This window comes from Myotis nattereri (assembly GCF_964212035.1).
Source record: "Myotis nattereri genome assembly, chromosome: 7".
NCBI lineage: Eukaryota > Metazoa > Chordata > Mammalia > Chiroptera > Vespertilionidae > Myotis > Myotis nattereri.
In genome coordinates this window covers 17,090,110-17,114,807 of record NC_138082.1, presented here as the reverse complement: position 1 = coordinate 17,114,807, position 24,698 = coordinate 17,090,110, and the positions used below count along the sequence as shown (strand labels likewise).

At 34.1% G+C, this 24,698-nt stretch overlaps 1 protein-coding gene across 1 annotated transcript in view; it reads left to right on the top strand.

Moving 5' to 3' along the window:
• ERBB4 (erb-b2 receptor tyrosine kinase 4) overlaps window positions 1-24,698 on the top strand; it is a 925,368-nt gene that overhangs the window by 593,741 nt on the left and 306,929 nt on the right. Inside the window, exon 4 of the mRNA XM_081095735.1 lies at window positions 15,964-16,098. Within this exon, the coding sequence (XP_080951861.1) occupies window positions 15,964-16,098 (135 nt within the window). The remainder of the gene's footprint in view (window positions 1-15,963; window positions 16,099-24,698) is intronic.

Below are 24,698 nucleotides of genomic sequence, written 5' to 3'. Positions count from 1 at the left end.
CTGTCCTTTCTCATAGAGCTAAGTCAGTAAGCATCTATCTGTTTTGGAAGTTACAGTTTTAGGACAAAGTGGAAATATCCCAAAAATATTTCTGAAAATGTTGCTGTTACTAAAAACATTCATTGAATGCAAAAATAAATGGAATACATAGGGAAGAACACAGAATTTCTCTAAAGAAAGGCAATATATGAAATAGAAAGAACATTGAATATCTTCTGTTACAAACTATGACAAAGGCATGGAATGTGCCATAAAAATGATCCCTGTAGGAATTTTTTTCTTCTTTCAAGATTCAGTGCTTCATAGGTTTCAAAACAACACAATATTGCAACTCAAGATACTTGACAGCGTATAACCTTGGCCTCAGAGATCTATCTCCAGTATGCACAGCCATTACTGAATTGTGACAGCTTGTTATTTCTCTATTTACTAAACAAATAATAATAATACATTAACATAGTGAAAATCAGCAGCCTCCTGTTTTGCCTATATTCTGGCTCATTAAGCTGTTTGGTTATCAGGATATTATATCTATGCCTTGAATATGAGTATTGTTTTGTCAGATTTAGACATGAAAACATTTTAAAATATTTTTTCTAGATTTCAGAAAGGAAGAGAGAGGGAGAAAGAGAACCATCAAAGATGAGAAAAAAATCATTGATTGGCTATCTCCTGCATGCACTGGGGACCAAACATGCAACCAGGGTATGTGCCCTGACCAGGAATCAAACCTCAACCTCCTGGTTCATAGGTCGATGCTCAACCACTGAGCCATTAGCAGGCAGGCTGCTCAGAGACTTTCATAGTTAAAGCTATATATTTAAAATATTCAAAGGAAAAATGACATTAAATACCTATACCAATTACATTATTTTTAATGAATCATTATCTTCTATGGCTCCTAGCAGTACCAATCACATTTTTCCTATTAAAAATAATTTTTTTATATTGTGAAATTTGATGTCATAATAGAATACACTCACTATGCAATGGCATAGCTCTGTAACCTATGTTATTATGTCTTCAATATGAAAATACACTTTTATCTTAGAATGATTCCACTTTCCCAGGTTTAGTAAGTATGTTTTACAAATAATTTGGGATATTTGACCCATGTTTGAGTCCTGACATGAAGAAATTACCCCAAAACAACAATGCCTGCCAATTTCAGAGGTTTTAGTTAACTCAACATGCCAACATTCAAGAAGCAGAAACTATAGGAATGTAAATAACTTCACATGCCATGTGGTAACCATGACTCCACTATAGAGACAGCCACATTCATCATCTTCTCCAAGTCTCAATTTCTTTACCTATAAAATGGGATATAGATACGGCCGGGACATCTAGTCGACCCCCACTCTCTCTGGATGGTGAGGCACCTGCCCAAGACCAAGTCCAGGCCCGGACATCTGGTATAGAAACGATGAATGCCTCTTTCTCAGGGCAATTGTAAGGAGAAAATGCGTTTGATATATGTGTATGCTCACCAGAGTGTCTACCATACAGAAGATGTTCAGTTGATACACTGTTGTTATTTTTATTTAAGGAAAGATGCTAAAAGTTCTCTGATAAGCAGATTTCGTCTATCTTGCTTAATTTTCTCTGCTCCTTCTCATAAATACACTTTTGAGAGAGCTGAACCTGGGTCAAGATTATTAGACCAAGTTAGAATACATGGGTTTATGTTTGCTCATTTTAAAAAAAAAAGTGTTTTCAACTTATATATATATGAGTTTCAGGTACCCTTTTAGGAGTATATTGTGGTTTCTGGATTCCCCTAAAATTACATAAGATCTTTAAATTCAGAATTGTCTTTCTTTGGGTGAAATTCCTGTACCTCAAAGGCATAACAAATGTGACACAGAATGATGAAGTAAGGTGCCAAATGTTTCACACATACACAGGGATCAAGCTAGGAGTCAAACGCCTGCTTCTTGGACTCCAAAACCCATGTTGACTGGCTCATTCCAGTCACCTTAGCCATTGGTCACACTGCCACCATTTGAATATTTTTATAATGCAATATTTCTCTTAATTCTTACTGAAGTCCTGGGTGATAAGCATTACTAGTCCTATTTTACAGGTGAGAAAACAAGTTTAGAGAGGTAAATAGTAAGAGTCCTAGAGAACTATGATTCCAACTCATTGTAACTGCTGAATTGAAAACCTGCTTTTAAACTTTTTAATTCTATGTTACTTTCCAAATAGAAGGAAAGACTGAGACATTTAAAGGATGACAAAATTTTAAGCAGAGCTGAGGCACCATTCTATTTTATGTGATCTAAGTATAATTAAGAACTCACATACTTTCCCTGAGGCACTTTTTGAAAATATTTTATTGAGTTGAAAGGTAAAAGTATGCTTGTAAGGTAAATTTTCTGCATGAAAAACTGTACCTTGAAACAAGAATCTTGGCTCCATTAGATGTCTGGACTGTATGGCAACCTCCTCATTGGAGGTGTATTCCTTCTGCCTCTCTCGAAAGTCAACACAGAGGAAAATGAAGCACAATAAATCTTCAAAAATTCAGCCTAATTACAAAAATGTCCTTCAATTAAATAAAAGGACTAATTTAAAAAAAAAGAATAAAAGTGCAATTTATATTCAAGTACTGTGGGAACTCTATGCTTAGTCCTTGTAAGCTCTTTTGAATGAGTAGGGTAAACTGATTTTTAATTACCTTATCCCCAATCATAGCCTAAGTAGAATCTGCCTCTATGTGCTTTGCAACTGTATTTTTAAAAACACAAAGATGGGCAGTTTAAATGTGGAGGGTATTTGGTTCTCCTGATCTTGGTCAAGTCTCCATTCTCCTTATAATTTTTTTCCTATCAATTGTTGTTGAGCACTTAATACAAAGATAGAAAAAGAGCAAAGCATTCAAAGTGGTGGAATCAATTTAATGAAAGTTTATTCTAATATGAAGCTTAATATTCTAAGTCATTTCAAAGTCAAATGAGGTAAAGCTATATGATAGAAGGAAAAAGAATTCAAAATTGAAACACATGGTTAAATATAGCTTTACCAGAGCATCGTCTCTGCGGGTAAACTTATTGGATTGAACGACACAGCACTCAATATTGTTAGAAGACAGAGTGCCTTCTTGGGGCATAAATCTTTAAAATGATCCTCCTACCTTTAGTTGATATAATTAAATATATTCATCCTTAGACATGCCTGTCAGATAACTTTTATTTAAAGGAGTGGTAAATAAGGGAAGTGATTTTATATGGGAGGTGAGGATACTTCATTAATTTTATTTATATTAACTTCATAAATGTACTGAGAACACAGATAAGTATATAATATATTATATGGAGAATAATTTTTATTCTACCAACAAAAGGATAGGGTAGACTTCATTGTCTTTTAAATTATAAAGTCCTTCAATTTTTTCACATGTAAAGTAGAATTAGGAAATATATTTTTAGAAATTTTATGAAATTAAACGTTTAGTTATAAATTCAAAAAGATTTCAACTAGATCATTTAATATGACTTTACTAAAGATAATATTACATAAATTATCTTGTATGCATTTATAATATATGTCTAATTTACTTTTATAGGACATGTGCTTATATAACTATGTCACATTTAAATAATTCACTCAGAAAACTAAGTTCCAGTGATAATATCTACTAAGAAGAAGGAGGAGGAGAGGGAGAAGGGAAAGGAGAGGAAGAGGCAGAGGAAGATTAGCATAAAATTCTACAATACCAGTGGTAGTGTTAGCAGGAGTATCACTAGGGCCCCAGTCTACTTTCACCATTGGGGCACATACACCTTTCCTTATAGCTAAAAACAAATAAACATAATACCACAATAACAGTATTTACTAAAATGCTTTAATGTCTTGAAAATTGTTAACATTTTCCTAAGTGGCCCTGGTCCTCCATTCTCAACTTACTTCAGAGCTCAAAGCAATTAGATGGCGAATTCCAGCAAGGATTGTTCCAAGCAAGGTGCTAAATAAGATTGTTTTAAAAGAACGTGCTGAGATCAGAATAAAGGAATGCCATCTTATAACTTAAAATGCATTTTTTTGAAATAAAAATTATTTTAAGATGTTGTTTTTTGTAATTATTTAATATTTTATTTTTGTCTGGAGCTTCAAGAGTTATCTAAATCACAACTGAAGAAAGCTCCAGCTAGCTGATCTGCACCGAGCTATTTTCTTGTTTCAAAGCCCACAGAACCATCTGCTTGCTAGCAGGTGTAATTAATTAGCTCATGGAAAAGAAGCTCCCTTTTAGAGTGAATGGGAGGAGAGGAGGGAAAAGTCTGAAAACCTAATTTTAGGCAGACCCATCGGTTGGATGCCTCTGGGTAAATTTCTGATGCTGAAAATTCATTGAATCTAATGGTTCTTAATTTCACAAGATTTCTGATTACAGCTGAGATAATAAGATGTGCTCCAAAAATTGACAAAAAGTTGGCACGTTTTCAAGGAAACTCCTTCCATGCAGTTCCAACCTAAAGTGATAAAGTGCAGACGTTCATTTATGTATCCATTTTATCCATTTATTCGCTCAACTTTGTTAATAAGCAATCTTGAATCTAGCTGGCTTACAGGTAGCAAATGCATATTACTTATAAGACAATGTATCAAGTTAAAATTTTTATCTAAATCTACATTTCTTTTCAGAGGTAGTCAAAGAGAAGTCAATCCAAAGTATATCATTACTCATTTAATGGATTTTTTTTTAAAGACTGCATTCTAAGAAAAGAAATGGGTTTAGATAACATAAAAACAGAAATCATAAACTTTCTATAATTTTATCTATATAGTGCATATTAAGTTATTATGAAAGAGGCAATACTATAATGAATTCTATAACACCTCCTCTTTTAAATGCTCTCATACACAAGAACAAAATTCTATTTTAAATTCAAATGTCTCCTGAATGATTGGCCTTAATGGGTAAGACAAAGGATATTTAAGGAAGTGAGCGAACTGTTACAAACCGGAGAGCATATGTTGCAATTAAAAGGCGCAGTGCCTGCCCTGATCCAGAGAAGTGTTACCAAAAGACAGTGTGGACCCAGGATTGCCAGAACTCAGTTTTGTTCACAGCGGCCAGAAACCCATAATTCATTGGTAAATAATGCAGTTTTCCTACACTGCCTGTGAAAAGCATGTCTAAGCTCCAGTTATGATATTTGACTAGCACATCTGGTTTATTAAATAACTAAATCTGGGGATTCCTCAATAATTAGCCAGTCTTTTACATCAATAACCACATTGAAATGGGATCTTATTGGTCAAGTCTTATCAGCTTCTCTACCTACTGATAGAGATTGGTAAGGGAAGCTGAGGCAGTATTATAATTAATGAGAGAGTAAAAAATAGTGCAAAAGTTTCTACAGTTACATAAAGAATGGATTCTAGAAGGCCATGGCTTCTACACTTCGGCTTCATTCTTATGATCCCTATTTGTGGTCAGGGAGGTGGCACAAGCCTCTGGTAATATAATGAGGTTTGGAATGTGTGATGCTGAAATATCCCTATAATATACCGCATTCCCACCACTGAAGTCACATGCAAATTTTAAATAGGTGAAAGCTTACGTGTCACCTAGATAGAAAAGAAACGTTAACTTTCTGGAAATCACACAAGAAAAAATAGCAAAGATGTGCTTCGTCTATGAGCTAATCCATACACTAATTATACCCCATTCATATAATGGAATTTTACACAAATAAAAGTGAACAAATTACTAATGCAGGCAACAGCCTAAATAAATCTCAAACACATTATTTTGAGTAAGAAAAATCAAGAAAAGAGAATACAGGCTGTATCATTCCATTTCTATAAACTTAATATGCAAGCAAAACTTTAAAAAAATTATGTTTGAAATTGTACTATAATCATCTTACAAGATTAAATCATTACTCTTTCATTTGCTTTATCTTTTATTTGCAAGTCTTAGCTTGCCAGCAACAGACATACATAGCAGTATTATTTATTATTAATGTCATCAGGAGAAATCATACTTTTCTGAACTATCTACTCTAAGGAAGAAGCAGTAAAGAAATCACACTATGAGAAGAGTTAGTTATTAAACTATAAAAACTAATATCATAGGTGAGATATTTGAAAGTGACCTTGCAGTATATCCCAGGCTTATTGTAGTAAAGCCTGTAAATTAAAGGGACAAATCATTTCTGGGTATAATATGTATGACATCCCCTTATTGGTAATGAAAACATTATACTCTACTGATTTGTTCTACTGAAGCAATTACATTTTTCTGGAAACTTAGAGCAGTTATCTAAGAGGATTGTTATCTGTAATGAAGGCTTTCTGGTAGATAGGGGAATAAAACATATTTGATTATGATGTAAAAGAGTGTTCTACTTTAATAGAAAGAATATATTGAATTTCTCATTCTTTTCTTTTAATATACCTTTAATAGTCTTCATCTTTCTTATTAGAGACATATTTACTTAATATGCATTTCTCATTTATCTCCAGAATTAATTCTTTGCTCTTTATTTTTATAATTATTGATATAGTTTAAATATATTTCAACATTTTAAAATGTCACTTTCAAAATATTGACTTAGTGTCTCACAAAAATAAGTTTAGGAGTGTAATATTTGGCACATTAATTTACTAAGTTATTTCCTAGTAGCCTGAAATAGAGTTTAGGTTTTCCACAGCGTTTTGTTTCACACATAGGGCGACTCTTCCTCAAGTAAACAGAAATAAACCTCTTGACTTTATAAATTATACTTGAAAAATAGTATTTAAGAAGTTCAACTTTATTAATCATTGGATAAGTGCAAAATAAAGTGATACGACTTCACACCAACCATAGTGGCTACAATTAAATATATAGGGAGAAGAAACAGGGTTTAACAAGGCTAAGAAGCAAGTATATTTTTCATACAACACAAATGGGAGTATAAATTGGTAAAGGCACTTTGGAAAACCGATTTCACTAAGGACCAGAAATTCTACTTCTAGGTATGTAAGCAACATAAGTCTATGTATCTATCTGGTCACTTAAGGCATATTCACGTTTTCTTGTAGTAGCACTATTTGTAATAACACATATGAAAGTACCCAAATGCCCATCGATGTAGAATGGGCAAACAAAACAAGAATGTCATACAACAATGAAAATGAACGCTATGAATGAACTCCCAGACATAGTGTTGGGCAAAAGGAAGCCAAACAAGAAAGAAAGCCTATGTAAAATACAAATAATAGATAAAAGTGATCTTGTTCAAAATCAGGATAAAGGTTCTGATAGGGAGATGAAGGCTTCTGTGGTAATGGAATGTTCTGTTTCTTGGTCAGGGTGCTGGTTACATCAGTGTGTTTAGTTTGCAAAAATACATTGCACGTGATATAGGCACATCTATGTATGGATATTATACTTCAGTGAAAGAGTTTGAAAAATTTTCACTTGTTTAAGTCACAAGATTTATGTTTTATAAATATCTAGGAGATGCAAGATTTCTTTAGCGTTAGTGTGACAGAGACAACTTGTTGTCTCCCAATATCCATTTCTACTGTATAACTTTTAAATAGTATACAAGTTTTGCTAATCATATGGCCACCCAAAGCAAAGGCCATGATTCCCTCTGTTCTCTGTGGCTCCTTGACTGAATTCAGATCAATGAGATGTAAGTATAATTTCCTGTGGCTGTTTTCAGGAACCTTCATTAAGAGACAACCTGCACTCCTCTGTTCTTCCTGCTTTCCTCTATCTTATGCACTAATGTTACCAGATAAAAACTCCTCTTGTATTGAAGAGGGTGGAGAAATAAGATGAAATGGAATCCTGGCCCCTGATGACTGTGAATTTTCCATAATAGTTTGAAATCACCTAACCAAACTTTTATATGAAACAAAAATAAAAAAAAATCTGTTAAATGGCAATCTAATCTAAATTTTACAAAATTAAATAAATACATAGAAAAAAAACATTACTCTTGTTTATACCAATTAGTACACAACTACTTAAGTAATTAGTGAGTATAAAATGTAATATCAACAACTGTGTAACAAATACTGTGAGCACAATACTCTCATAGAGGTTAACCAAGTGATTTTAATAAAGGTATTCAGTGTCACACATCTAGGAGTGAAAAATTAGATTTCGAACTTAGTTTTTCCCAGGAGACTAGATTCAGTATTATAGTCTTCATACTCAAAGCACTCTTGGTAGAAAATCTATCTATCTATCTATCTATCTATCTATCTATCTATCTATCTATCATCAATCAAATGATAGTCGAATCTGGTATGATTTAACAGATCCTGAATTAAGGGATAGCAATGGATATAAAAAGAATGTGATAAATTAAAATAGACATTATGAGAAATTTTATTTAGGATGTTGTGATTGATTAGAGGTGAAGGAATTCAGGATAAATCTCAAGTTTTGATTCTACAGTGTACCCTTGAACAACATGAAGGTTAGGGGTGATGACACCTCTGCACAGTCAAAAATTTGCATATAACTTTTGACTCCCTCCAAACTTACATACCTACTATTGACTTAAAGCCTTACCAATAACACAGTCAATTAACACATATTTTGTATGTTTATGTATTATATACTATATTTTATAATAATGTAAGATAGAAAAGGAACATGTAAAGATAATCATAGGAAAAAATACATTCACAGTATTTATTGAAAAAAAACCCCACAAACCTGTATAATTTGACCCACACAGTTCAAACCTGGGTTGTTTAAGGTTCAACTATAATTGACTTTCTAAGCATGTAGTCCTTATTTTACTTGAAATAGAAAATATAGGGAGAGTACAAGTTTGGGGGAAAGCATTACAGGAAATATAGTAAACATGTTGACACACACACACATAGAATTATAAATGAGGTTAGTGAACAATTTGAGGAGAAAATCATGTCTTTATCACTTAAAGACAGTTATAAGACACAATTTATTTTTAAAGTTTTAAAGTTTCCCAGAGAATATAAATGAATTTAAGTGGATTACTACCCCCTAATCTATAGAAATAATTAATGCATAAACATCACACTAATTTTAATCAATATTTTATGTGATTTATAATTAAACATTATCTAGTGCATAAGAACACTAACATTGTGCTGTCAATTAAGCCACTAACAACTTCTTTACAAATGTTAGTCATGTTCTGAAGATATTATTATCATAGTTATCACTCAAAAACTTGAATTTCTATTACATGCTTGACTCTTTCTTTGTTGCTACAGCCAGAAAAAGATGTATGTCATGGTTTTTATCCTCTAGAGACCTACAATATTATAGGGGAGACAAGTACACAAAAGAACAAAAAAGTTGATGTAGCATTTTCTCTGTTGGATGAGTGCCTCAGATAATCAGTGTTGTATGAGTTAGAGTCAGTTAACCTCTAAAAAGTAGGTGGTCATGGTAGACTTCTCAGAGGAGCTTGGACTCAAGTTGAAAACATAATGAAAGCTAAGAATTGTAGAGGACCCTAAAGTATATATTAACTAGAGGCCCGGTGCACAAAAATTTGTGCACTCGGGGAGTTCCCTCAGCCTGGCCTGTGCCCTCTCACAGTCTGGGGGATCGGGCTCCCCAGGAGATCAGGCCTAAGCTGGCAGTCAGACATCCCTCTGGCAGCCCAGGAGCTCTCAGGGGATGTCTACTTGCCAGCGGGGAGCAGGCCTAAGCTGCAGTCGGACATCCTTAGTGCTGCTGAAGAGGTGGGAGACTCCGGCCACAACCGTAGTGCTGGCAGCCCTCAGCCAGGCTTGTGGCTGAGCAGAGCTCCCCCCATGGGGGTGCACTGACCACCAGGGGGCAGCTCCTGCATTGAGCATCTGCCCCCTAGTGGTCAGTGTGTGTCATAGTGACCAGTCATTCCCAGTCTTTCTGCTGTTAGGGTCAATTTGCATATTACCCTTTTATTATATAGGATGCTTTGGAAACATTATGGAGAACATTATTGAGGTCCTTTAGTTCAAACCAAGATAGTTATGCTATTATTTTCTATTTTAAACTTATTTTTACCAAATAAATCTAATAATTTATCTAGAAATTGCCTTGCTCTGATCGAAAAACTGTCTACTCTTATTTCCTAACATTTGGTATCTGCATACATGAGCTTTTGACTCTGACCATTGAGCTGAAATACAGAAGGTTACATCACATCATTTACATTATCACCCTCTCCCCACTTGCAATACAAATGTGACATTTCAATTTTGCACACTTCAACTCTCTTTAAATCATCTGTATAAAAACTTCAAAGCTTGATTGATGATGAATGAGCCATTGTCTCCTCTAGCACCCGGTTCTCATTAGCCTTTAGAGTCTCAGCTTATTAATAATGAACCTTGAGGGCTGACCCAGTGGGGTAGCAACTATTCATTGTGCTCCCAGCTGAAAGGTCTGGGTTTGGGAAAGATATAGGAATCTCTGGACCAAGTCTATTCCAGAGATGATGTATTAAGTATCACAGGTAGATGATGTCAGCTGTATTATTTTTGCATTCCAATCAGACAACAGATTTGTGTGGTTTTAGGTGATGACAGTTAGAAAGATGCATTGCTTTCTGTCTGAGAAAGTCTAGTAACTGCTTCCTCCTGCAGCTTCATCTTGAAAATGGGCTTTGCCACTTTGAATTTTGACTTCTTGACCTTTGGTTTGGATAGGCAATGTAACTGTGATATATGCACTGTTACAACATTCCCACTGTAATTAGACAAGGCAATGTTTCTAATCTTTATTTTTATTATCATTGTAATTGTGAGGTTGACCTGTAGGTACACCCATGCAAAACAAGACATTTAGATACACTATCAGGAATCGAGGTGAAGTATTTAATTCTTGCTTCTTAGGTCTTTCATATATAATTGTGGTTGGTAGCTTTGTGAGTAGAAATATAAAGTTTACTCTTGATGCCAATCGTATAGACTGAAGTGGAATATGGCTAACTGCTTTTAACATCATAATCTTTATTTTCTAAGAAAGAAAGGACATTTAATCTTCTTTATGAAATGGTTACCAATTGTGCATGGGGTCAAAGCAATTTTGTCAACTTCCAAAGTGTAGTAAGGAGGTCAGATTAATCTGTATTTTCAGCAGGGATCTACATCACAATTAGGCTATTTCATACAGGGCCTGAGAAAAGCCATGATTCAGTGTTTTATCACATTTTCTTTTCAGATAATATATTTGCAAAATGTCAATGATTCTCTTAATGTTCACTCATCCCCAAATTCACTATAATAACTAGCGTTTGCTAAGAAATAAAGAGCACAAAGAACTTCTTTAAATAACGCAAACATTTCTTTCTTCATTAGACTTATACACATTTGAATCAATGGGGGAAAATGGTCAAATTGACAACCTTTTTGAATTATAAGGCTATGACACTAGTACAATATATATCCTCTTTAAAATGTCATATTGGCACTTTAGAACTTTCTAAAAAATAATCTAAGGAATGATATATGGTAGATTTATGGTTCAATATAAAAACATGATTTTAGATATCTGTGTAGCATATGCTAAATAATTTGCACAGATGGGGGAATTTGGTATGTCTGGGGTAGCACAAAGTTATTATTATTCACTTGATAAATAATTGAATTTGGTTCACAAAATAGGTTTAGGGATAACAAAGAACGTGTCTAAATATGCATTGTAAATATCAAACACCCTGCCTGCAATAACTTTATACATTATCAATTTATAGAATTTTGTATAACAATGTTATTTCTCTTTCAGTTTATAAAAGATCTAACCTAAAAATTAGATATATATTTTTAATTTTTCCTGTATTCAATATATTAGATTTTCTTTAATGAAGCAGTAGTTATTGTGTATCTTACTTGTGTCTTGCATGTTAGACACAGTTTTGAATAAAACAGACTTAATGAAATGTAGAACCAGATGAGATGAGCCATTGTTTATGAAAAAAGACAACTTTTAATCTTAATCTATTTTCACCAGAATATAATTTAGAATTAGGAAAAATAATGGAAGTTAACTGATCAGTGTTCTTGGAAATTTCATGGTACTTTCATTTTTTAGTTCAATTTTAAAAATATTCATTGTTCTAGGGTTGATGCTGTAGATGCAGCACTGAAAAATATCCCCTACCTTCATGGAATTTAATCTAATATTTAAGGATATATATATATATATATATATATATATATATATATATATATATATAATTCAACATATTAAAAATAGTGTGGTTTACAATTTACTTAAAATACAAAATGATTCATAATATTTTCACTTGACTTGTATTAGTCTAGTAGAAAATGTTTGAGACACAAAACATATTTAAGTGTTTACTGGAATTTTTCAGTAATGAAATGCTTTTTTCATAGAATGTCATATTTAATATATCTTACTATATTTAACCATGACATTTATTAAGAAGACACAGTATTGTTTTCTGAACTTGCTGGAAATATTTTTATGTAATAAAAGAAAATTCATCATAGCTTTTTCTACCAATTATTCCAATGGCCAGGAATCTAATTGTGTCCCTCTCAATTTACTCCAAAATATTAGCTACAATGGAAGTGAATTTCAATGGAATGAGATGGCATTGAGCTTATTTACTTATTCAACATTTTGGAGACTTTTAACTCTTCTAGACTGCATGTATCTTTGTTTGAATATCAATTACATTTATACCTCATTGCTTATCATGCTTAGAATTAGAATTTGTCTTTTTTTGTCATGGTTTTAAAATTTAATTATTTATCATTTTATTTCATGATAGCAGGAAGGAAACTCTTGATGTAACAGAGATGGTACCTTCCAATAAATCTTTAATTATACTGATGGAAAGTTCTGCTGTTCTTGTGTTAGCAAAGATAGATCCAAAGCATAGCCAGACGTTGCTGCTGTATTTTTGTATCTTCTTAGGCAAATATCTTATCAAGCTGTTCTCTTTATCTAGTTCTTATCCCTCTTTCTAATAAAAAATGTAATCTTGTCTCTATAGTTAACCAAGGCAGAAACATTAGTTATCCCTTTTGTCCAGTAAATAATCAGTACTTTAACAACTTTCTTATAGGTCAATACCTTTCCCAGAATTTTCTTATTCCAGAAATAAATCTAACTAAATATTTCCCCATAAAACATTAAATTAATATTTAAAATCATGTAACCTTATAAAATCATTGTAAACTATACAAATAAATTTATTTTTTAAATTATATTCTGATATAACTAGGTAATCAAGTTGATAAAAAGAAAATGTAAGATATAGTATACATTAAAAATTATCCTGTAATTGTCAATAAAATACACATTTTCTGATTGTGGGGTTTGACATTCAACAAATAATAGTTCTAAACCAAACATATAGGGAAAAAATATTTTCAGAGAAAATACACACATACATGCATAAACTATCCATAATTAAATACAAAAATATTGTAACTCCTCCTGATTAAAACTGCTAGGAGATGCTGGGTTTTGAATTTAGGATGACAAAAGTATCCAGACTTATGATTGTAGTCTCAATTTGAAATTTTAACATGTAAGATTATACTGGCATTATTAATGCCTCCTTTCTAAATCCTTTTCAAAGTATAAACCAAGCTTTTGAACACAATATTTCTAAGAAATAAATGTAAACATTGGTAGAAGATTAATATTGTTGAAGAAAAGGATTTGATGAGATTATTATTCAATATAATATCTGATTCTATTAGAATATTTCTAGATAGGAAGTTAGAGATGGATACTGTGTTCCTTCAGTATAAACTATTTGAATTAAAATGTGACTCCTGAAAAATGCAGGCTCTTTTTACAATGTGTGAGCTATTACTTTTCACTTGTTTTAAAGTAGAACTTTCCAAATGTAGACTGAAGAATAACCTTTATTTCTTGGATAGAAATCAAAATCTCCTTTTTTTGTCACCTAATGAAGAATTATTCTTGTAGAAGAAGAGCATTCCCTAATGTCTCATGAGAAAGCTATTAGTATGAGATCGTCACATTTCTTAGATAAGAACTTAATGCCAAACATTAATGTAGACATTCATTTTCACAATCGTTCTTGCATCTTACATCTCCCTTCTGCTTTGATGAAGGTTATATGGGTAGGTTGTGAAAAATAACGAGCTGAGTTTTGAAGTAGAAAGATTATCTAATTCCTTATTGTTTATTTTTTTCTCACTTGAAAAAATGGAGCCATAGTCAGTGAAAGGATTGATGATGGAAATCCAAGTGATTTTAAATGTGGAAAGCCATGCAGTAACAAAATAAATCTGGAGGATTTTATACATGCAACACAGTATGGCCATTTAGATGCGCCTAGCAGTCTCACTTTCACAAATACCCCTTTTCTGGTGTCACCTATTCCTTTCATATTTTATCTCCCTCATTGTTTTTAGCTGACTCATAAAAATGTAGCATGGGATACTGTACAGGAGAGATGATTCTCTCAAGTCCACGAAGGGAGAGTCACTTGCCTTCCCAATATCCTCTTCTTCCTCACTAACATGAGTGCTTGTTTAGATTCTTTTCAAGTAGCAATATGTCCACCTAAATACTTGCTTCCTCAGCCTCTCTTGCAGAACAATGACCATGAGAGATCGTGCTGGCCAATTAATACATATTTAATCCCTGAGGAGAGCATCTCTTTCCAAAGAGATAGTTGGTTGCCTTACTAGGAGAAAGTATCTTGCTTATTCTCCTTTCCTCACATGCCTTGACTTCAGACTAACACCTTTAGATGCAGCAGCCCTCTTGTTCCTGGAGAGAATAAAGCCAACACACAGAACAGGTTGTGTGTACTGTGGAGCAGCCAAACTAATATCTGCAACTGCCTTCTGCAGGTTTCTTATTATTATGTGAGAAAAACCATCCCTTAGCTACTATTAGTTCAGTTTTTGTACTTGTAACTGAATGCTTTATAGACTGACATATGACTTTATCTTAAGTTGTTATTTTTATTAAACAAGAGGAGGAAATGTGGTAGATATTGAACAGGAAGATGCTATGTATATTTCTAACCAATTTGTTCAAAAAAAAATAACAATAGTATTTGCAGAAGAATCTTAATTTTATTTCTGGATAACTTAAAGAGAATCGATGTATATGATCAACCATTGTTCAGGGAGACAAGTTACCTGATGAAGGCAAGTGTTGTGAAATAGAGAAACAAGTAAAAATTGGCATTAGTGTATTTTATCCCATGGTCATACCATTGTTCCCATGGTCAAACCATAGTGTTTTTATTCTATCTTGCATTGTGTTGTTCTCAAGGAATGATTGGCAGTTCTATTGATTCCACAGAAGACAAAGAATTTTTTTTTTAATTTTTTTTTTATGATTGGACCCTTCATTAGTTTTAGCTTCCATTTGGGACTAATTATTTACTCATTGACTCTAGTCAATGTCACATTGACTGAAACAATTTTTTGTAAGGGAAATTTGATAAGTTGTACCAAAAGTCTTAAAAATATTTTAAAAATGTATGATTTTATAATGTCATTTGTGGAAATTTATTTTAAAAAACTAATCTGAGATAAACAGGTTAAATGACCAAAAAAGAGGGGATTCATTAAATAAGTACTATTTAATTTATTCTTTGGCATATTGTATTCTCACTAGAAATAATGTAGAATGTTATTTGATTACCACTAATTACTCACCAATCACTATTATAATTAGCAGGCTATGCAATATTATATGTAATATTACCCCAATTTCAGGAAAAGAGATTAGTAGCGTCTATGCCAAAATGTTAAGAATGTTTTCTCTCTGAACATTTGGATTATGAGTGTTTGTTTGTTTGTTTGTATTTTTTATCTTTTCAGTTTTCCATTTAATTTATATGACTCAGAAAAAAATATGTTTAAAGATATACTGGCTATTAACGAAGTAACTCTAACATTGAAAATATTTTAAGGGTAACTCATTTTTATTGACTACCTTTTCATCAACAAAAGGCTTGACAACAAATCTGTTTGTTTGTTTTAATACAGAAATCCTAAATGGTGGAGTCTATGTAGACCAGAACAAATTTCTTTGTTATGCAAACACAATTCATTGGCAAGATATTGTTCGGAATCCATGGCCTTCCAACTTGACTCTGGTGTCAACAAATGGTAGCTCAGGATGTGAGTAGCATTACCCTTTTTAATGTCTGAAAATGTTCTTCTACTTCTTGTGAAAATGAACAGCTTTTGTTTATCATGCCATTGATAATATTTTGAATTTTGATTACATCCATTGAACTGTGCTGTTTTATACAACAGAACAATCTTTTACTTGAAATTTACTCTCTTTTTTGGAATGATACTTCCCCTTTACAAGTTACTATTTTCTTAACATGACATTTTTCAATAAATCAAAATTATGTTAGCATATTTTCAACTTATAAATATGTGCCCCATTGTCCATAAACTTAAGGCTGATGTCTAACTACTGCTTCACCACTGAGATTAAGATAGTAGAACAACAATGTGCTTTCCTATTTATTATAAATTTAAAAAATTTAAAACTATTGAACATTTTAAAATTCCTAAGCCTTCATTTGCCCCTAAAATCCTCATGACAATCTGAAACACAATAAGTAGAGGTTAAAAATATATACTTTATATAGGAGAAATATATGTTATATTCTGGTTTTAGTCTGCAAATAAACAACCCAATTTACCAATCTTAAAATGTATTATTTCTACCATAGAGAATTTATCAGATTAAAAGTGTTCAATATAATTACATTATAAGCAAATAATATTCAATCATTGAAATCTTTGAAAAATTTTCTGTCAAGAATCGGTGTCATTTTTATAAAGGAGGCTCTGTTGTCCCCATATTTATTATTACTGATGTTTGTATGAGAATATAATCTTCATTAAGTGTTAACCTGGGTTTTATATTTCTCATCTATTATTATTTATTTCCCACCTGAAATCATAACTATCGTCACACAATTCAACAATTATTTGAAATTGTACTGATTGTGTTATGATGCGTTATAGAAAATCAAACTCCAAGGGACAAGTATTAAGTTTCATTACAGTCCTAACAATTTAATGGGGAAATATGAGTAAATTTGATTCAAACTGACAGCTGTGTTTCAATAAATGGCTGAAACATTTTTTAAGTAGAGTAACATAATTTTCTCTTCTTTTGAGCAGAAATTTGTATGTGATTTCATCTTTCCAGTGTTCAAGTTGCCTATCTCATAAAATTATATGAGAATAAAAGATTCAATCTGTTCACACTAACAAGGCAAATGATGTGTTTCAGAAATGGCTTCCATGTTCAGTCTGCTCAGACTATGGTACATTATGTATAGAAAATGCATAATGGTTTGATAAGAGGAATGGCCCACTGACTGTCAGCTTGTTAGAGGGACTAGCCTGTAATGCATGAACAAGATCAGACAGGAATAAAGCCCAGGACAGAAGGCAAAAGGAAGTGTGTCCACCAGCCATACAGAACATGGAAGAAAAAAGGTCTGAGGGGCTTGCTGCACTTTCACAGATGGTATCTCTTTGTGTTGTTCTTTTCAGAGTGAATTTGGATGGTTGTGCCTATAATTAGGCAACTAGAACTGCATTTCTTTTTGCCTGCAAGTAATTGCAAGCACAAAAATTATAAATGCAAAATAGAGTCATAATGAATGGTACTTTGCAAATTAACCACCAATTGCTTATCAAAGTTTTATTCTTTATATACTAGTTCTATTTGCTGACTCATTATATATAGTGCATATCACCATAATTGATGATAATGAATTGGCTGGTCTTTGAATATTGATCACCTATGTTCTTATCCTCAGTTAGTTTCTTCCTTGACTTTCTTCCCATGGGTGATCACAGATACTCTTGTGGTTTTAAATGCAAATTCTACCCTGCTGAGAGCCACACACTACCAACCAGTCACCTAAGTTTAAAATAGGATAGTCATCATTGACTTCACTTTTTCTTTGGTCTTGGCATTTATTTAATCATTAAATCATGATAAATCTGCTTATTTCTTTATTTTGCATAGTTCTTATTTACATTACTCTAGCTCAAGACTTCATCTGTTGCCAGAGTTACTGAAAAAAAAGTTCTCTAAATTCTTTTTATTTTTTAAGTATATTTTATTGATTTTTTTAAAGAGAGGAAGGGAGAGGGATAGAGAGTTAGAAACATCGATGAGCGAGAAACATTGATCAGCTGCCTCCTGCACACTCCCTACTGGGTATGTGCCTGCAACCAAGGTACATGCCCTTGACCAGAATCGAACTTGGGACCCTTGAGTCCTCAGGCCGACGCTCTATCCACTGAGCGAAACCAGTTAGGGCTCTCTAAATTCTTAATATTTTTTGAGACCACGGATCCTGTGGCAATCTAGTGAAACCCATAGTCCCCTTGTTATAATATTTTAAATAAATAAAAAAGCATAAAAATAAAGTTGTTATATTTTAAATTCATAAAATTAATACATTTATGAAATATATTACAAAGGATTGTAATAAAATTATATTGAATACATGTATAATCATACTTATAAAGTAAACATATGATATAGTAAGTGTTTCTTTAGTTGTACATTAAATAAAAAATTCTAATAGTATAATTAATATGTAGTGGAGTTTTGAAGCAGTGATAGGCATAAATACTATTTTTAAAGGACAGTTTCTTGATAAATAGTGTTGAGAAAACTAGATAGCCACAAGTTTAATGTTAGATTTTTATCTTATATTATATATAAAGATAATTCAAAAGTGATTAAAGACCTAAATATAAGACCCCAAACTATAAGACTTCTAGAAGAAAACATGGAGGAAAAGCTCATGACATTGGATTTGCCAATGATTATTGAAGATGACATTAAAAGCCTAGGCAACAAAAGCAAAAATAGAAAAATGGGTCTACATCCAACTTAAGACTATGTTCATCAAGGGATACAATCAAAGAGTAAAAATACAATTAACAGAATGGGAGGAGATATTTATAAATCATGTATATGATAAGGAGTTAATATCCTACAACTCAACAATAATAACAAAATAAACAACCTAATGCAAGAACTGGAAAAAGATCTCAATAGACATTTCTCCAAAGATGATATACAAATAACAATAAGCATACAAAATGATAGTCACATCACTAGTTATTAGAGAAATGCAAATAAACACCACGAAATATTACTTCACACCTATTAGAATGACTACTATCAAAATATTAGGAAAATAGTAAATTTTGGTGAAGATGTCTAGAAATTTACACACCTGTGCGGTTTTGTTGAAATTGCTAAATAGTGCAATTGCTATGGAAAATGGTATGGTGGTTCCTCAACATTTTAAAATAGAACTACCATATCATCCACAAATCCCATTTCTTCTTATATATCCAAAAAAATTGAAAGCGGGACCTCAAAGAGATATTTACACACCTATATGCATAGTAGCTTTATTCACACCTCGAGGCCCGGTGCATGGATTCGTACACCCTGGCTGCGTGGGGTCCCTCAGCCTGGCCTGCAGGATCTGACCTAAACCAGCTCTCTGACAACCCCTGAGGGGTCCTGGATTGTGAGAGGGCACAGGCCAGGCCTAGATGCACCACTAATTCTGAATTGTTTTCTAAAACCCAAAGGGTCCTGGGTTTGATTTTGGTTAAGAGCGTTTACCTTGGTTGTGGGTACATCCCCAGTAGGAGGTGTGCGGGAGGCAGCTGATTGATGTTTCTCTCTCATCGATGTTTCTAACTTTCTATCCCTCTCCCTTCCTCTCTGCAAAAAATGAATAAAGTATATTTATAAAACAAACAAACAATAAAAAAACACACAAAAAAACTCCAAACCAGCTAATGATAAAAATGACAGTGTGGGGGAATTGGCAAATACATAAAAGATCATTAAGTTCACAAATATAAGTCCAGGAGTAATTATTTGTTTAAACCAGATGATCTGCCTGAGTGAAATCAATTAGGAAAATTTGAAACTACATTTTGGTTTTAATGACTCATATATCTTAAGAATTGCTCACTCTTTACTAATATTGCATATTGTGTCCCATATAGATAACTTCCTTGAATGAGAAAATAATAGTCTCAAAATAGAGTAGAATTAAAATGATATTTTTACCAACATTGTTACTTCTTCAACATTAAAATCTTTACATAAAATAGAAGCACTCTTCTAAGTTTGAACTTTTGTAGAAGAGTTTTTTTTAAAAAAAGTAGCAGGAAACTATGCCCACAATGCAGTTCAATACAGCTTCAATTTATGTGTATTATATATGCAGATAACCAGTTCCACACAAATGCAAACATAGTCAAATCATGCATACTCTTCTCAAAAGATTTTTACATGAGAGCTTAAATTAAAGAAATAGTATATATATATATATATATATATATATATATATATATATATATATATAGATATATAGATATATAGATATATATCTTAGTAAGAATAAATGAATCCTTATTAATTCAAAGAATAGCTTTTAGAGCAGACCTATTAAATTGAAGCAGATTCTTTATGAACCTCAAATAATAAAACAAAAACAAATGAATTAAAGATCACATAGGGCCCGGCCAGCGTGACCTCCTATGAGCCAGGAGGTCATGGTTCGATCTCCAGTCAAGGCACATGCCCAGGCTCAAACCCCAGTGTGGGGCTGCAGGAGGCAGCCAATCAATGATTCTCTCTTATCATTGATGTTTCTATCTCTTCCTCTCCCTTCCTCTCTGAAATTAATAAAAAATATATTTAAAAAAGATCATGTAGGAATTCAGTTACAATTAATCTAAACAAAATATTAGCAAATATAACTAATAGATTCTAGGATGTATTTCAAGTGTAGCTCTGCTGTCTTTTTTTTTTTTTTAATTCTCACCTGAGGATATTTTTTCCTTTTTTTCTTTTTTAGACAACGTGGTATGAAAGGGAGGACAGAGGGGGAGAGAGAGAGAAAGGGGGAGAGAGAGAGAGAGAGAGAGAGAGAGAGAGAGAGAGAGAGAGAGAGAGAGAGAGAAACATGGATGTGAGAGAGATACAACTATGATTGCCTCCCACAGTAAGCACCCACAACAGGGGCCAGGGATTAAACCTGCAAGGAGTTACATGCTCTTGACCAGCAATGGAACCTGCAACCCTTCAGTCCGCAGGCTGACGCTCTAACCAGAGTCAAATGGGCACAGCTTTGCTGTCTTTTTAATGTTATTAATGAGAATAAGAACTTGAACCTGACTGATATGTGAGAGTCCATGAGACTGGAATCATAAGAAGGTTTCCATAAAATTCAGGCAAGGATATCCCTCTGATCATTTCCAAACCTTGGAGTACCAGCTCCTTTATTGTTCCTGGACTCTTTACCTGTTCTCCTGGTAAAGGCTCATTTCATCTTCTGTTTCTGAATTAGTGGAATCAATTTATTTCATAAGGAAATGCCCCTTGCAGGCATGGCCTATATTGTGACCTCCTTAGAGAAATTTTAGTAGTGCTTTTCCCAAAGCACGGTTTCTTCAGCCTCAAATTATACCTCGTGTCAGTGGTGTACTGATAAAATAGCACTCTTCAAGACTAGGGGGAAACACCCTAATTTGTAGAGCTTTCTTATTTCCATGGTTTAACCGTTCCTATCATTGTCCCTTTTCTAGCAACTAATGTGGATTTTGGAAGACATGACTGGTTTGCTTGCCATTATGTAGTATTTCCACCATACAGATTCAAGAGATGTAAATATACTCAATTGTATAGATACTATAATGAACTATAGTAAATGAATCAGAAAATGATGAGTTTTAAATATATATTTGCTTTGTTTAAATAAAATTTAATTAGGCATTATATAATTTAATATTTTATAATGGCTGTACTTAACAGCCAGCTCTCAAAATTCAGGAAATCTGATGGTAGTCTGTGTACACTACTGCCATGTGGGGGAGGGGGGGGGGTAATGCAGGGCTAAGCCCTGCCCAGTGTTTATCATTTACCTCTGTCATGATGCAAAGAGAAAATTAAGCCTACCCATCATGCATGATAGGAACAGATGAACAGATTATGGCCCTTGGTCTTCTGTAGAGCAAATGTTCAATAAGACACAACACATGCACACACACACACACACACACATGGGCAAACAACTTAGGAAAAAAATAACCTCTTTAGGAACAGGGAAGTTTAACTAAAAATGTACAGCCATAAAATATCTGACTCTACAGAGTCATATTCTGTTAACATTTTTCATTTAAATTATTAGTATACTTAGCTTCTGCATTCATGTTGACTTCTTGCACACAAGATTTATGCAAGAATAATGGCTAGACATTACTTCTATTTGAATAAAAATCTTACAGAAATGTTCTCTCTCAGAGTACTGAGTTTCTGCCCCAAATACATAAACTCCTCTGTACCCCACAAGCATGCTGCTCTGGCTCTTAAAATTTTCTACATCAAATAAATCATCATGACCATGGGCTGTTAGAAGGAAAATTATTTTTATGTAAAGTGACAGCAGAGGTGTTGTGTTTTATGGTCTAACATTATGAAAGGACAAGGTTATTTATGCCCAGAGATAAGTAGATTGATGGCTTCCAAACTCCCCAAGTTTCTCCCTGAGTAATTTTGGTTTAAGGATGGAAATCTACCTTTCGCCAAGTTTTCCAATTGATTCTAATGATAGGTGTAAGTAGCATTGACCTGGTGTAGGATTTCTATGCTCTTCAAATGATTAGCAAATCTTATTATGATGAATATATTTCAGACCAGCTGCTGATTCAAAATGGCATAGAATATATGGGCTCATTGCTGCAAATGAGCCAAATACCAAATACATGAATCCCCTCTTAGAGAATATGTAGCTCTCTGTTGTTATATGAAACTTCTGTTACTAATTTCACCGTAGCAATAACAGTGCTTTAAGTGCCTGTGACATTCTGGGCTGGGTGTATCACGTGCATTTAAAGAACCCCATTTCCAAATTTTATAGAAATTCTGTAAGGTAGGTATTCAGAATCCCATTTGTGGTTGCTGAGAGCCTTGACAACTTTCAATTTTTAGGAATAAGGACGTGCTGTCTTCCAGTGAAAGGTTGAAAAGATGAAAATGTTCATGAAATAGCAGATCTGTGAGATTCAAATTATCCAGTGGGGGGCAGCCTTCAGATTTTATTGTTTCTTGGAAATTTACTTAAAAGTAAATTTTAACAAGCCTTTCACTATTGATTGAAAAAGAATATCATTACTTAACTAAAAGTCACTGTTATTATGAAAAAGGCTTTTACATTGTTCAGACATGATGCGTAAAGGTCAAGCAATCAGAATTATTAAGGTTTTTGGGGTGTTTTTTTTTTTTGACTAGTAACTCCTAACATTTCTTGAAATAGTGAGTTTTTTTTAAAAAAATGGAGTTTTTTTTTGAAATTGAATGACATTTATCTCATTGGGAGGAAAAAGAATTAAGAACTACACACTCTGGAGAGAAACTAAGATGGCGGCATAGATAAACACCGGGAAATAGTCGCCTCCCACAACAATTGAAAATTAGCCCAAAGGACGGAGCAAACATCGTCCAAAACAACAGGAAGGCTGGCTGAGTGTAATTTCTACAACTAGAAGAAAAGAAAAGCATGCTGAGAGCCAGAGGAGCTGCGGAGGCAGAGTGCAGAGGTACGTGGCGGCTCGCGCGCGCGCGAGGAAAGGGGGTGGCACCTGAGGACGTGGCTGTCTTTTTGAATCACAAGCTCCCGACTGCTCTGATCTCCGGCTCCGGGAAGTCTCTGGGGACCCAGGTCTCATACGGGGAGAGGCTGCTCTCTCAGGCGGCAGCGGGCGAACTTGGGGGCAGATTTCCCTCGGAGGTGCTTGCAGCCATTGCCAGGACACTGAGACGCGCGACTCCGGGCGCGGAGAATCAGCCATTGCTTCTTTCCCCGCCCTTTTGACTCCCTGAGACCCCGCCCCACCCAGGCTGCGGCAGAGGCTTTTGCATGTGAATGCCCCAGAACTTTGCAACCTGATAATTACCTAACTGCAGCCAGGACAGCCAGACCCGGAACTTCCAAGAGAAGGCCCAAGGCCCCGCAGCGGCTTGCATTGCTTCACAGCTGAGCCTCTTCGTGGCCCTGGCTGTGAGGCCTCAGGCAGGGGCTGAATTAGCACCTCCTTAGATCCAGGAGCCACTGTACCCAGTGGTCAGAGGGGGACCATTCTCCCACTTCAGACACAGCTGCTTCCCACAGCCAATTGGCCTGGAGGTCAATTCCTCCCAGTGATCCTACAACAAGCGAGGCACCAAGAGTGCACCAAGAGTGTCCACCCCAGGTAACTGGGGAGGCTGAGCCACTGGGCCCTACAGGACACCTGGCGCGCAGGCCACTCTATCAACACAGGGAAGCAGCCAAAATGTGGAGACAGAGAAACAGGTCACAATTGGCAGAAACGGAGGAGGCCAGATGACTGGATATAGAGTTCAAGGCCACGTTTATAAGGTTTGTCAAGAATTTTATGGAAACCGCCGATAAATTTAATGAATCCCTCAAGGAGTATGGTGAGACCATGGAGGTCATGAAAAAGGACCAATTAGAAATTATGCATACACTGACTGAAATAAAGAATACTTTACAGAGCTCCAACAGCAGACAAGAGGATCCCAAGAATCAAGTCAAAGATTTGAAATGCAAAGAAACAAAAAATACCCAACCGAAAAAGAAAAAAGAAAAGAGATTCAAAAAATATGAAGATAGTGTAAGGAACCTCTGGGACAA